The 13,129-nt window shown below is 39.2% G+C and overlaps 1 protein-coding gene across 6 annotated transcripts in view; it reads right to left on the bottom strand.

Annotated features, from left to right (window-relative positions):
* LOC141803899 (receptor-type tyrosine-protein phosphatase mu) overlaps window positions 1-13,129 on the bottom strand; it is a 251,406-nt gene that overhangs the window by 89,146 nt on the left and 149,131 nt on the right. For all 6 annotated transcript variants that reach the window (XM_074687966.1, XM_074687965.1, XM_074687967.1 and 3 more), the window contains exon 12: window positions 1,944-2,217. In XM_074687966.1, the coding sequence (XP_074544067.1) occupies window positions 1,944-2,217 (274 nt within the window). The remainder of the gene's footprint in view (window positions 1-1,943; window positions 2,218-13,129) is intronic.

The raw sequence follows: 13,129 nt of genomic DNA, 5'->3' as shown, positions 1-13,129 counted from the left end.
ATCAAATTATTAACTTATAATGAGCAACTGTTGTGATTTCAGTGAAAAAAATTAGTCTTAGGATAAAGCACTGAGAGGAGTTTTCAGGTCGTTTGGGTTCTGAGGATAAAGACTGCATTTCCCATAAGCACCGTCACCTACTCACACAAAGCTTTAAGCATGCATTTTCTTTTAAGCATGTTAATCTTCTTGACCCTGTTTTTTGTTATTTAAGACAACTTTTTTAATAATGCAGCAGATGACGTACTGATTAAGGGGAATGATAATCCAAGTCTTAAATTTAAAGGTACAGTACATTACTACAGCTATCAATGCACAATCAAGACAAAATATCAAAAAGGACGCCAACATTTTTCATACAGTGTTCAAAAAAATTTTTTTCAGAGAAGTAAGAAAAACTTGTTAAATCTTTTGTAAAAACCCATTTAGACCAAATGTAACTTTTAAAACAGTCTTATAGCGCAGTGGTTCTCAAACTTTTTTCTGTGATGTACCCACAGGGAAAAGTTTTTTTTGTTTTGTTTTTTAGCCAAGTATCCCCTTACAAGCGCAAAGTGGTTCTGGTTGGAGAAAAAAGATGTAAAACACAGCACTGTACTTTAAGTGTCTATTGGCTAAAATATTCAATTTATGAACTTAAGCTTATACTAGATTTAAACATGGGTTTAATAAATGGTGTTAAAGGAATTTTGCTTGGCTTTTACCCTATTTGAGAACCACTGAAGAAAACAGAAACTCCATTTCAGCAAATAACTTTAAAATGATTACCTATACATCGCATCCGGCCTTAAAGGTACATACACATAAATGATGCATCCAGTCTAATATAAGACATTACTCTTATATCAATAAACTTGACAGGTAAATTATACTCACTACTTTTTTGTTCTTTGAAAGCAACTCAGGCGTTTTTTTTTTCTTGTAATTTCTTGGATTGAGACATTTTACTGGACTTGTCAGGTGAATGTGACTCATATTCAGCCTAATACGTTTTTTTTTTCTTAAACTAAGACAATAACGCTTGCTTAGATTTCAGATTTTGTAGTGAGTTGGTTGTCACTTGGCATGGTGCGTTCTTTGGTGTCTCAATAAATGTCTGAATAAAATAAACGTGCCCCTGGTTTCCTGATCATAGCCATTTAGCTAGCTTTTAGCGAGCAAAGTTGTGGAGTTTCTCCATCCAAAACAAAACTTTGACAGGAAAAAATGAAACAAAATCACAACTAAATGAAATCTAGAATCAGATAAATGTCTAATTTAAAGCTATCAGAGGTCAAAAATGACAGTTACATTACTTTCAAAGAATGAGTCATTAAAAATTGACATGTCTAGTTTCTTGAAATGGGGATAATTTCCCTTTACAAGACACAATGTAACGCTTTTTTTATTCTTTAAAGGCAATTCAGGCGTTATTTTTTGACCTAGCTTGAGTCTAGCATTTTAAAGACTTTTTTAACAACATATAAGAAAAAAATTACGTCCTTTTGCTAATCCTGCCCTCGTTTAAGTCATGAGGGGGAAAATTATGTTAGAAGAATATTATCCAATGACAATAAAAACTCCGTTTTGTTTGCTTACTTAGCCTCATTACTGAACTTTACCTGCAAAGCTCTGAACAGACACTCAAGGGATGAATTTCCATTGCATTTTTCTTGAATGACGTCTCGAGAAATGGTCAGATTATCAAATTTTTCTTCCTAGGTCATCAAGGTGGGTCAGTATAAGGATTTTTAAATCAGCTTTTATTCCTTACTGTGTCTCTAATGTGCTCTATGTCTGATCTGACACCTGATTTCTACTTTATTTTAACCACTGATTAACTTCGTGTCACTGATTTCTAACAGAAAGCAAACTGTCTTGAGTTTGTCAGAAGTCTCCTCTTTGGAAGCAGAGAGCTGTTTTACGGTAACTTGAACAGAAATGGACTGGATCTAAACACCCACCCCGTTGGCTGTGCTCACAGCCTGGTAGTAGATACTGTAGCTCTTCTGTGGTAAGAGCGGAGCGTTCCAGTATCCGTTGTAGGTCTTGTTGTCTCCCACGGTGAACGGCTGTGGCGAGTGGATGCCGCCGGCGGGGAACTGAGCAGTGAAGTAGTACTGGGAGTTGAGCAGCGTGGCGTTCTGGAAGTGGATGGGGACTGGGTAGCAGCGCAGGATTTCTGCCGTGCCTCTCGCTCTGCGTGGACGTTCCTCCTCCACCACCACCTGGTACGCACTGCAAACACAAGACACAAACAGAAATAACAGACTCCAGCGGGCCAAACAGGCACTCGCACAGCGCTGTTGGCAGTGCGGGGAAAGTTGTTTTTTATCTGCCTTTACTACGAGTTCTAAAAAAATCTTTGTGAATGGCACAAAGATGCATGTCTACAAATCCAAATCTGAGTACATGAGGTCTGATCTTTATTTGGACGGGAGTTAGAGGAGATTTTTTAACAGATACCCACAGTTTTGTCCAGATATATTTAATTTTCTGCTTCATTTGCTCTGATAGTTAACTCTTGTAGAAAAATTAAATGTTTTAACTCCCTAAAAGTAACCAGAATATTTAATAATTAACCAAAATATTTAAACTTTATACCAAGCCTTGGTATACAGGGGAGAGCTGGGTCTCTGTAAAGCCTTCACACCAGCACCGTTCTGGTTCTGGAACCGGTTCCGTTTTAGATTCTAAGGGCCTTGGTGCTTTCTAGGGAACACCAGTTTGAGCAACAAATCAAAAAAGAACAGAAGTTGGAGGGTGTTACCTCAACTTCCTGTTCATTTTATCAACACAGGAAATGACACGTCCACTGATGATGTCACTGTTTCGGAGCTGGAACCAAAATAAGGTTCTAGAACCAGAACTATGTTGGTGTAAAAGCCCTCTGTGAGAGACCGCTTGAGAAAACAGTGTTTTCATAACTATAGTCGTCAGCGTAGATTTTGGGGTTTTATCATCGACAAAACAAAACATCATTAAAAGATTCAGAGAATCTGGAGAAATCTTCTAAAAACAGAGACAAGGACCAAAACCAAAGCTGGATAGATGAGATCTTTAGGCCCTCAGGCAGCACTGTATTAAAAACAGATATGACTCTGCAGTGGAAGTCACCACATGGGCTCAGAATCCATCCCAAAAACCATCAGAGAATACAGCTCATCAGTGAATCCACAAAGGCAGATCCAAACTGTCCCATGCACAGAGGAAACCAGATTGAAACTGATCCAGAAACAGTGGAGACTTCCCTGGACCTGAGCCTGTTTAAGACGGACTAAGGGGAAGTGGAAAACTGTTCCAAGATTTGATGAATCCAGATCTGACATTCTTTTTGGAAATCATGGACACTGTGTCCCTCGCCTCTGAAGAGGAGAGGAAGCACTCAGCTTTTTCTGAACTCACAGTTCAAATCCAGCATCTGTGAAAGTCTGGGGATCAGGAGAGTCCATGATACTGGGGGGCTTACATGTCTGTAAAGACCCCGTTAAAGACGAAAAATAAATCTATTAGCTTTTTTTAACGCTAGAAATTGATATCTTTTGGTTCAACTTCTTTAAAACATGCGGCAAAAAATTTAAAATGAGAATATCTTGAAAACATTTTTTTAAAAAAAATATTGTTTAAATAAAATATAATAATAATAATAATAATAATAATAATAATAATAATAATAATAATAATAATAATTCATCTTTAAAATTTGCACTTTTCTAATTTTTTTTAATAAAAGAAGTTTGAACATTTGTAATCTATTTTTCCCAACATTTTAAACAGCTTCCTGACATTTTTTGAGCTGGGGTTTTAAAGTGTACATTTCAACCATCTGTTGGTATAAAGTAAAAGTCTCTCAAAATCTGATTTTATGAGGGGTAAAGAGGGCAGACTGAAAGAAATACAATGCCAGATGAATGAGCGCTGACACGGGTCCAGCTCTGACGTTATTTGCATTTTCATTATTCAACAACGGAAAAGGTTAACAGCTCTTTCCATTTCCTCTGCGTCCGTTCCTTGTGTTCAGCGAGATCAAAACTGCAGCCCTCTGTGCCTCTGACAGAGATGACATTGTCTCTGAGCCGGCCACTTAGCTGGAGGGGGAGACTGACTGTCTTATAGACGCTCACGTTAGTATGCATCATGCATCCACCTGTTAAATCTATTGAGTCACTGAGTGACAAAGAGTCTGTTTACAGCTGCCACGCAGAATAAGCAGCCAGGATCGAGATGCACTGTTCCATTTCTAGAGCCGTGCAAACAAGAAGTTATCACTACAGAGGATGGAGCCACAATCCTGCACTGATCAATGGATGAGTGCATGAAAAATGGATGAATGGATGAAGACTTTGATGTGACAGTGACAGTGAGTACACTATATTTTCCTGCTGATTGATGGTTGGCAGGGAGAAGAAGAAAGCAAGCTGGCGTGCACTGATACAAACACAAATAAGTCACAACACCCTGCAAATATTTCTGCAGATGAGTCAGGATGAGTTTATATTTTCATCACAGGCTCAAATTACACCTAATGTTTACCTGTTTGGAGAGAGTGACAGGCAGAAACATTAAATCCATGAGTTAACTCCAGGAACAGAAACACTGATTCAGGCAAACATCGTGTCAGGATGAGATTTGTCACAACGCTTTACAGAGCGGCCTCTGCCATCAGTGAATGTGACACTCTGAGAGGTCAGGGCTGCGCACAAAGTGCCACACAGACAGACAGAGGAGAATAAAACACAGGTCAGTGTTTAAGGAAGGCTGTGCAGCTTGCATTAACACTCAGGGTTGACACTTCCAAGGTGCTGGAAACCTTTCTCAGAGGTTTTGCTCCATGTTGACATGATCACATTGCTAAGAAGCTGCAGATTTGTGGGCTGACCATCCATGATGAGAATCTACCGTTCCATCCCAAAGGAGCTCTGTTGGCCTGAGATCTGGGGATTGTGGAGTCCAGTGGAGTACAGGAAACACTTTTTCATGTTCAAGAAACCAGTTCAAGATGATCTGAGCTTTGAGACATCCAGACTCATCAGACCAGGCAACGTCCAACCTTCTATCGTCTAGTTTTAGTGAGCCTTACCCAGTCTGGCTTTCTCCTGCTACAAGGTCAGACGTGTCTTGGGTTCAGAGATGCTCCTCTGCAGACCTTGGGGTGGTTATTTTCTACCATCTCAAACCAGTCAGTTCATCCTCCTCTGACCTCTGACCTCTGGCATCAAGAAGGCATTTGGTCCCAGAAAACTGACTGCTGACCATTCTCTGTAAACCCTAGAGATGGTTGTGGGTACAAATAATACTATACTAGGAGCTTTAAGGAACCAAAAGAGCCGACTCACTAAAATGAGCCTAACTTCCCGTCACTAACATCTGACTCAGGTCTGCAACCTTTACTTTAACAGGAGCTGTTTTGAATTAGCTCACCTGGATTAAAGTCATTCAAGAGCCACAAAATCTACTTTATCTTCAAAAAATAAAAATAAAAAAAGACAATTTTATGTAAAAAATGCGATACATGGAAGTTTTTTGGAATTGATGAAATTGTACATGTTTTTGATTTTTAATAAATTTGCATTTGATAGCATATGACCTATTGAAAAATTAACCAAACCAGCATGTTTTGGGAATTAATGAAATTGAACAAGTGATGTCTAAGTTTGTTAATAACAAGTCAAATGATTTTCAACAATTTTTAATAATTTAGAAAAATAACTAATAATACACTTTTTTTTAACATTTTTAAAATTTTAAAAAATTAAAAAGATATCACATTTTTATTTTTTTTTCAAAATTCTGATTTTTAAAAAAAAAAAATCTCAAAATTTTGAATTTTTTCAAAATTTCTCAAATTTTTTTAATTTATTGTTGTTTGCTAATGTCTTGCAACATGTTAGCACTTATAGTAAGCTGGCACTTTGGCAGTTAAATGAATCCATCCACACAGAATTAAAATCTGTATTATCATCCAGATTAGTCTTTTTGTAGATGTAGTTATCTTCCCAGGGCTGTAAAACTTGAGGTTAGCCACAGGTGCATGGAAAGTTGGTGGGCTGTTGATGTTGTAGGAAGAGAAGTAGAGCGGTGGCAGGCTTTATTGACAGATGGGTTAATGATTTAGATCAATCATTTAGTATCAACATCTTTTTTTCATCAATACTCTCTGTAAGAAAAACAAATCTTTATTTAAATAATGTTTGTTGAAGCTCCAAGGAGCCACTGCAAATGAGTCAAAGAGCTGCACGAGGCTCCAGAGCCGCAGGTTGAAGACCCCTGATCTAACTGATTCAAGTTGAACATGAATGCATGCCTGTATTATAAATAACCATGCACACTCTCATTCCAAGTGTTTTCATTATAAGTCTGTTAGCAAACAACCTCTTCACTCTTTGTTCACATAAACCATTCATTACTGCAGCGTATAGAAATGAAACAGGTAAGATGGTGCTGGATGAAAAGCTCACATGACCCTGAACATTTTCCCTTAGCCCACATTATTAGAACAACAAGCAGAGAAAAATATCATTGTCAGAAAAATGTGCAGTGTAGAGGCTGTTCTCTGAAGCTGAATAGTTGCTGTACAAACAGCCCTGGAGATGATCAATTGTTCCCTGCGGTTGGTACTGGATGATTAAGTGTCCCCTTGTGTGTACAGCATGTGCTCTTTAACCCTGCAGTTTATCATAAGGTGCTTGCAGTGTCATTAGAAAATCCCCCTTTGCTCTTGGTGGGTGTGTCCCAATTCCTTGGAGTACTTGTATTTAGCGCCGGGTTGGGAGGTGATGAAATATCTAATCCTGCTGAGAGTCTGCAGCAAGAATCAGCCTTTAATTACTGTCCCCCTATTGAGAGCAGGGGTCAAAGGTCAGGAGGAGACAGTACATGAGAGCCCCTTAAGTGGCTGCAGAGCGGTGGAGAGATGAGTGATGAGGCTGCTGCAGGACGAACGCTGCAGATGGTACTATGGAGTATTTAAAAAATCATATCAACCGTCAATCAAACGGCAGCTCCTCTCACGTCTGACAGCTTCACAATAACGATTGTTCAAACCGTCTCATTCTTACTTTAACATACGCGCTCCGAGCTAGCTCACATTATATCCTAAATCAACCTGCAGAAGGTGGAATAAAAACAAAAGCTGCCTCCTCCCAGGTGGCTCCTTATGATATGATGATGCGGCTGTGCCATGACTTCCTGATAGACGCGCTGCGAACAGGACTTCCTTTCCTCAGGCAAAATACCAAGCGCCAAAGGCTATGAGGCTCCGAGGGTAAGAGCTCTTATAAAGAGGGAATCTAAACTACTGCTTCTCTTACACAAGATATTCACCGCAGTGCAAAGAAACTGAAACAAGCACGCAATAAATTTGCAATTTAATGAAAATGTTTTGTTCATCTCTGTAAGTGATAGCGACAATAACACTGGATCCACTTTTTGCTGCATTCTTATAAAATATTTAAGAAAGCAGCATCCTCTGGGTTGACAAACGTACTATTTCCTCTTTTTACGACTTATACAACATAAAAGTCAGAAAGGCTTTAATGTTTGTGATTTAAAAACGCAATGATTCAGGTCTTTTTTTTAATCTATAATTAAGCTGTCATGTTAATGTTCCTCCGAGCAGCTGACACCTTGTCACCTCACGCTGAGTTCACAATTTGCATTATGAGTCATCCTGACAGACCAGAGTCATTCAGTCATTATATGATTGAGAACGACACGAATGACTGATGAGGAAACAACAAACAACACCAGAGCGACAAAAGCATGATAGCATGATAGCATGAACAGAGGAAGAGGAGGCCTGACAGATGAGATGTCATTTGATCTGATGCCAGATGAGGAAATACTTCCAGACTGATGAGAATCAATTAATGAAGCAGAAGAAAAAACACAGGGTGTAAATTCTCTCTGGGATTAAAGGTCTTGTATTAACGTATATGTACAGAGAGTGAAAGTACAAGAGACAAAGAGTTCTGTTAAAGAGTTATTTATGATACAGACCCGTCTCTAGGTGACAGAATATTATCTCTGAGCCATGTTTATTCCTGCTCAACTCTGTAAACAGCTTATTTATCTATGGTGAAGTCATATTAAAGTTGTAGATCATTTAGAAGCAGGAAGCTGTGATGAACCGGTAACTTGTGCTTCATATAGAGTTCATAAAAGTGAGTTAAATCATTGAAAAACATATCAACAAACTGGGATCTCTTGCACCAAAAAAATTAGCTATTTTTTCTGATACTTATCATATTGACATGTTTATCACTTTATGATGTGCAACAACAGAAAAAAAAAATCAAAACAAAAAACACTGTTGTGCAGGGGCGTGGACAGACTTTTTAAGGGCAGGGGCAAAATGACAAATTGACAAAAAAAAAAAAAAAACGGCGTTAATCTCAATTTAACGACTTGAGAGTGGTTTGAAAATTTCCCCTTTTATTATTTTCCAAAAATTGATTTAATTGAATTTTTTTGACATTTTGAGCAAAATTATATAAGCGTACAAAAAAAAATCCTTTTTTGATAGAATACTTGAATTTAAACACATTTATTGATAATATTGCTGCTAGTAAAATGTACATGTGATGTCTAAGTTTTTGATTTTCAATAAATATGCAAAGAAAAAAAAGAAATTTTAGGAAATTTTGATTTTTTATTAATTCTTAAAAATTAGCAAAGTTTCAAAAAAAAATTAAGAAAACTTTTGAAATTTCCAGTTGAAATTTCCAATTTTCCATTCCATTTTTCGTTGCTGTTGTTGTTATTTTTTATTTTTTGGAGAATTTGAATATTAAAATAATAATAATAATAATAATAATAATAATAATAATAATAATAATAATAATAATAATAATAATAAATTCATTTATTTGCAAAAATTTCAATATTTTTTTCAAATTATTTATTTTTAATTTTAATCTTTTAAAGAATACTTTAATGTGATAACACATATTGATAATATGGCTCAACTCATCATTTATTGTTGTCTGCTAATGTATTGCCACATGTTAGCACTTACATTCAGCTGGCACTTTGTCAGTTAAATGAATCTATCCACACAGAATTAAAATCTGTATTTTCTTCCAGATTAGTCTTTTTGTAGATGTAGTTATCTTCCCAGGGCTGTAAAACTTGAGGTTAGCCACAGGTGCATGGAAAGTTGGTGGGCTGTTGATGTTGTAGGAGGTGAAGTAGAGCGGTGGCAGGCTTTATTGACAGATGGGATAAAGATTTAGTTCAAGAAGATGTCAATGCATGATTTTATTTAGTGACAATGTTTTCAATCATCAATACCCTCTGTAAGAAAAAAAAAACAATATTTCAAAAATGCTGTTTTTAAAGCTACAAGAAGCCATTGCAAAGGTGTTAAAGAGCTGCACGAGGCTCCTGAGCCGCAGGTTGAAGACCCCTGATCTAACTGATTCGAGTTGAACATGAATGCACGCCTGTATTATAAATAACCATGCACACTCTCATTCTAAGTGTTTTCATTATAAGTCTGTTAGCAAACAACCCCTTCACTCTTTGTTCACATAAACCATTCATTACCGCAGCGTATAGAAATGAAACAGGTAAGATGGTGCTGGATGAAAAGCTCACATGACCCTGAACATTTTCCCTTAGCCCACATTATTAGAACAACAAGCAGAGAAAAATATCATTGTCAGAAAAATGTGCAGTGTAGAGGCTGTTAAATGGGTTTTGCCAGGAGGGCACCTTCATATATGTTTTGGCCCCTGAGAGGTCACTTAAGCCAGGAGGGGGGATGACTGAACCACCAATGCCTCGGAGGTATCATTTCATCCAAGTTTACAAAATAAAATACAAATCTTTTATTTTGAAGTAATCGGCAGGAGAGTGATATAGCACGGGCTAAAACACGGGTTAATCTGTTTGTGCTAATGTTGACTCCAACCCACAGTCAGCAGTTATTCTGCAGTGGTCTGTTCAAACTTGAGAGTCTATCAATAAAATGAAAAGAGAGGTTACGTTAGCTCTGATTGGTGAGGTTGGAGTTGGTAGATGAGCACTGCATGGCAGTGTTGCCAACTCCTAAGACGCTAAATGACGCCATAAGCTAATTTGCATGATTCACAATGTGGACGGATGCTAGATGAGAGGTGTCTATAGACATCAACCTCAATTTTAACCATTTACTGCGTCTATAAAAGTAAATCATGTTTTTCAGCAGGGGGGGGTGGGATCTGGCAGAGCTTGTCAATCAAAATCTTGCTGGTAAACTACTGTGTGTGAGAGCAGTGTGCTCTTTGGATGAGAGCTCTGCATGGATATGAGGAGAAGATGTGAGATGATAGAGGCATAGTGAGACGCTGCAAGTCAGAAAAGTTCAGGCAGCTCACATCCTCCAACTGAGGATGTGTCGGCGCGCCCAAGATTAACTACCAAAGTGTGTTTTCTCTGTTTTTTTTTTCAATCAAAAACAGGAAGTGAGACATAAAAGAAGAGAGTCCAGTTACATAGTCAGAGAAAACAATATTATTTGGGTCTTGAAAGATCGTTCATGATGCCCTGAAAATGGCCAGCAGCCATTTAGTTAAATGTGCTTGGGACTACAAGTTAAGTTCTTCGGGGGTTGAGAGGGGGCTTTGAAAACGCAAAATTAATTTGCAATCCAGATGCAAGAAGTAGAGCATATTCTCCTCTGATTGCAGCTGGGACAGACTGCTATGTCAGGACTTAGCTGCACCTGTGGTTTACTGAGATGCAGCGGAGGACCCTGGCGTCCTCTGCCATCAGGGTCTCCAGAAGTCTTCAATAAGTCCTGAGTGTTGCTAGGTATTTTTCCATGTGGCTTTACAAAAAAAGTCACCAAAGGACTCTGAAAAGTCTCAAAATGCCTCAAAATTCAAAAGATCTGCTCATCCTGTAAAAAGAACTACCGATCACGGCCACAGGTGTCACTGCAATCACTGCCAAACCGAGACTTCCAGCCTGTGACCCCTTTCCCTGCTTTCTCTCCCGGTTTCCTGCTCCATCCACTGTCCTATCCTAGACAAACAGAGGTGTTAAAGCTAAAAACATGTAACAGAAAACATTATGAGCTTGTGATGACTCATCTGTCTTCATGTGAGAAAAAGGCCCGTCTTTGTAAATGGTGTTAACAGCGGTTAATGTGTCAGACCTACTACAGCTCCTCCTCCAGGACTCTGAGACACTTCCTCTGATGAGGAGTGATAAACACTTATACTTCCTGTAAAACTCAATTTTACACTATCAGCTCATCTGAGTCTTTTAAAGATTACAGCCTGGAGATCTTTAGTCAGGCCTGTCAGCTCATGTTTACCACAGTGTGTGTGTGTGTGTGTGTGCGGCTGCCCAGATTAATGCCCCGGCGCTGCACGCAGAGGCCTGAGCAAGAAAGAGCCAGCGATCGCTTTTTAATCTCCTCGCAGGTACAATTCAGACGGCCTTACTGCGGCTGCCATTCTTTCTGTGGGCTAATTACAAAAGCCTAATTATAATTAAGAGTGTGGCGTGAATCTGGGCTTCCATTAATTAGCACGCTGCGCTCTGCTTTTGTTTACCGTTGGAAGGCAGGCTCACCTCGCTGACGGATGAAAGATATTTGTCTTTGGAGATGCAAAGTTAGGTTTCTGTTTGCATAAGATGGGAAATATCTGTACTATTGATTTAATGTTTCATCCTAAATTTAAACTCTCAGAGTAGGTGTGAGTAAAATGAAGATGCACCGTGTGTCAGACGTTTTTACGGGTCATACATGTTGGATGAGACTCAGGAGACAGCTACGAGTCCAAACTAATTGCGGCCGTCTTTGATCACAGTCGAGCTTCTCTGTGTCTGGACTTCAGGGGTTCTCAGGTACACATTTCCTCCTCGCTTGGAAATCTCGCAGGACTTTAAGGCCAGCAAACCGCCTTCATGTGTGCAGGAAAAAAACAAGAGTTGTGAAAAGAAAGGAGTCGGCGAGGGCAGCAAACGGGAGAGATTAGGAGGCTTTTTGAAGGTGTTTTCCACCTCCACCTCGAGTGCCACGCGATGCCTTTGAGAATGTAAGGTGACTATAAAGTAGCTTCCTTCCAGAGGAGCTGACTTAGGATCTGCCGTCTGGCCTACAGTGATAATTCAGTCAAACAAATAAGAAGAGCTGTAATCTCTTTTAGGTGAGGGCTGAGATGCATGACGAAGTGACGGCTGATGCTCACACAGAGACGTGGAGTCGGGAAGGAGTCAGAAACTTGGAAACATGGCGGTTGAGTGAAGAGTTTGTCAGCCGCAGCGTAGCTCGGTTTAATCCAGAGCTGTAAGAGTAGCCATCACTTCACGGAGCTCATTTGGAGATTGAACACTTTATGAAATCACTTTTAAATCTGGTCTGAAATGAGGATTTGACAAGGGAGGAGGACTGATCCGCAGCACCAGGCTCCGTTTGCAATCTCGAGCTGCTGATTGGGTTTGGGAGGTAATGGAGCTCCAGACGTTTGAGTTTCAAACAGCAGATGTTTCGCTGTATTACAGGAAGAGGGGAGATCACACGACAGATAGCGCCGGCTCGTAGAAAAAATAACAGATGACAAACGTCCGTTTCACTTCGGCATCCGGCAGTCACGCGGAAGTCAAATCATATTTCAGAAAGACGCAGGCAGATGCTGTCAGTGCTGATGGAGGCAGTCTATTTCTCATATTTGTGTAATTGCTAATCGGTATAGCATTTCCAAGTTGGATTTGGCTTCTAATCTCTGGGGACGACACGCGTAGCCGGGAACAGTTTTTACCAGAGGGGACACTGTTCCTTTAAGAGGATTAGTGAACTGTCTATCAGTCATGTCGTGTTTCACTAATGTTTGCAATGGCCTCCCGTCCGGGCCAGAATACGCCTCCTCAATTCATAGCATCAAAATAAACGCTTACATGCTTCTGTAGAAAAAAATGATTTCAAACGCTTCCCTTATCGACACGCCGCTAAATCTCCCTTTTTTCCTTCTATAACCTTTGCCTTGAGCAAGCTCACACACATATACATAAACAGAAAAAGCACCAAAAACAGCATTTCTCATGTTGTTGTAGCAAACTGAGCAAACTGAATTCCTGTGTCGTTCCTTCCCTGTAGCATCAGATTATCTGAGCCGCACCGTGCTCTGAAATCAGTTTTCTACAGTCCTAAAATAAGCAA

The sequence above is a fragment of the Halichoeres trimaculatus genome, unplaced genomic scaffold (assembly GCF_033239565.1).
Source record: "Halichoeres trimaculatus isolate MK-OKI-2021-1 unplaced genomic scaffold, fHalTri1.1 fHalTri1_scaffold_15, whole genome shotgun sequence".
Lineage (NCBI taxonomy): Eukaryota > Metazoa > Chordata > Actinopteri > Labriformes > Labridae > Halichoeres > Halichoeres trimaculatus.
The sequence above is the reverse complement of the archived record's forward strand: the minus strand, read 5'-3'. Positions and strand labels throughout refer to the sequence as shown.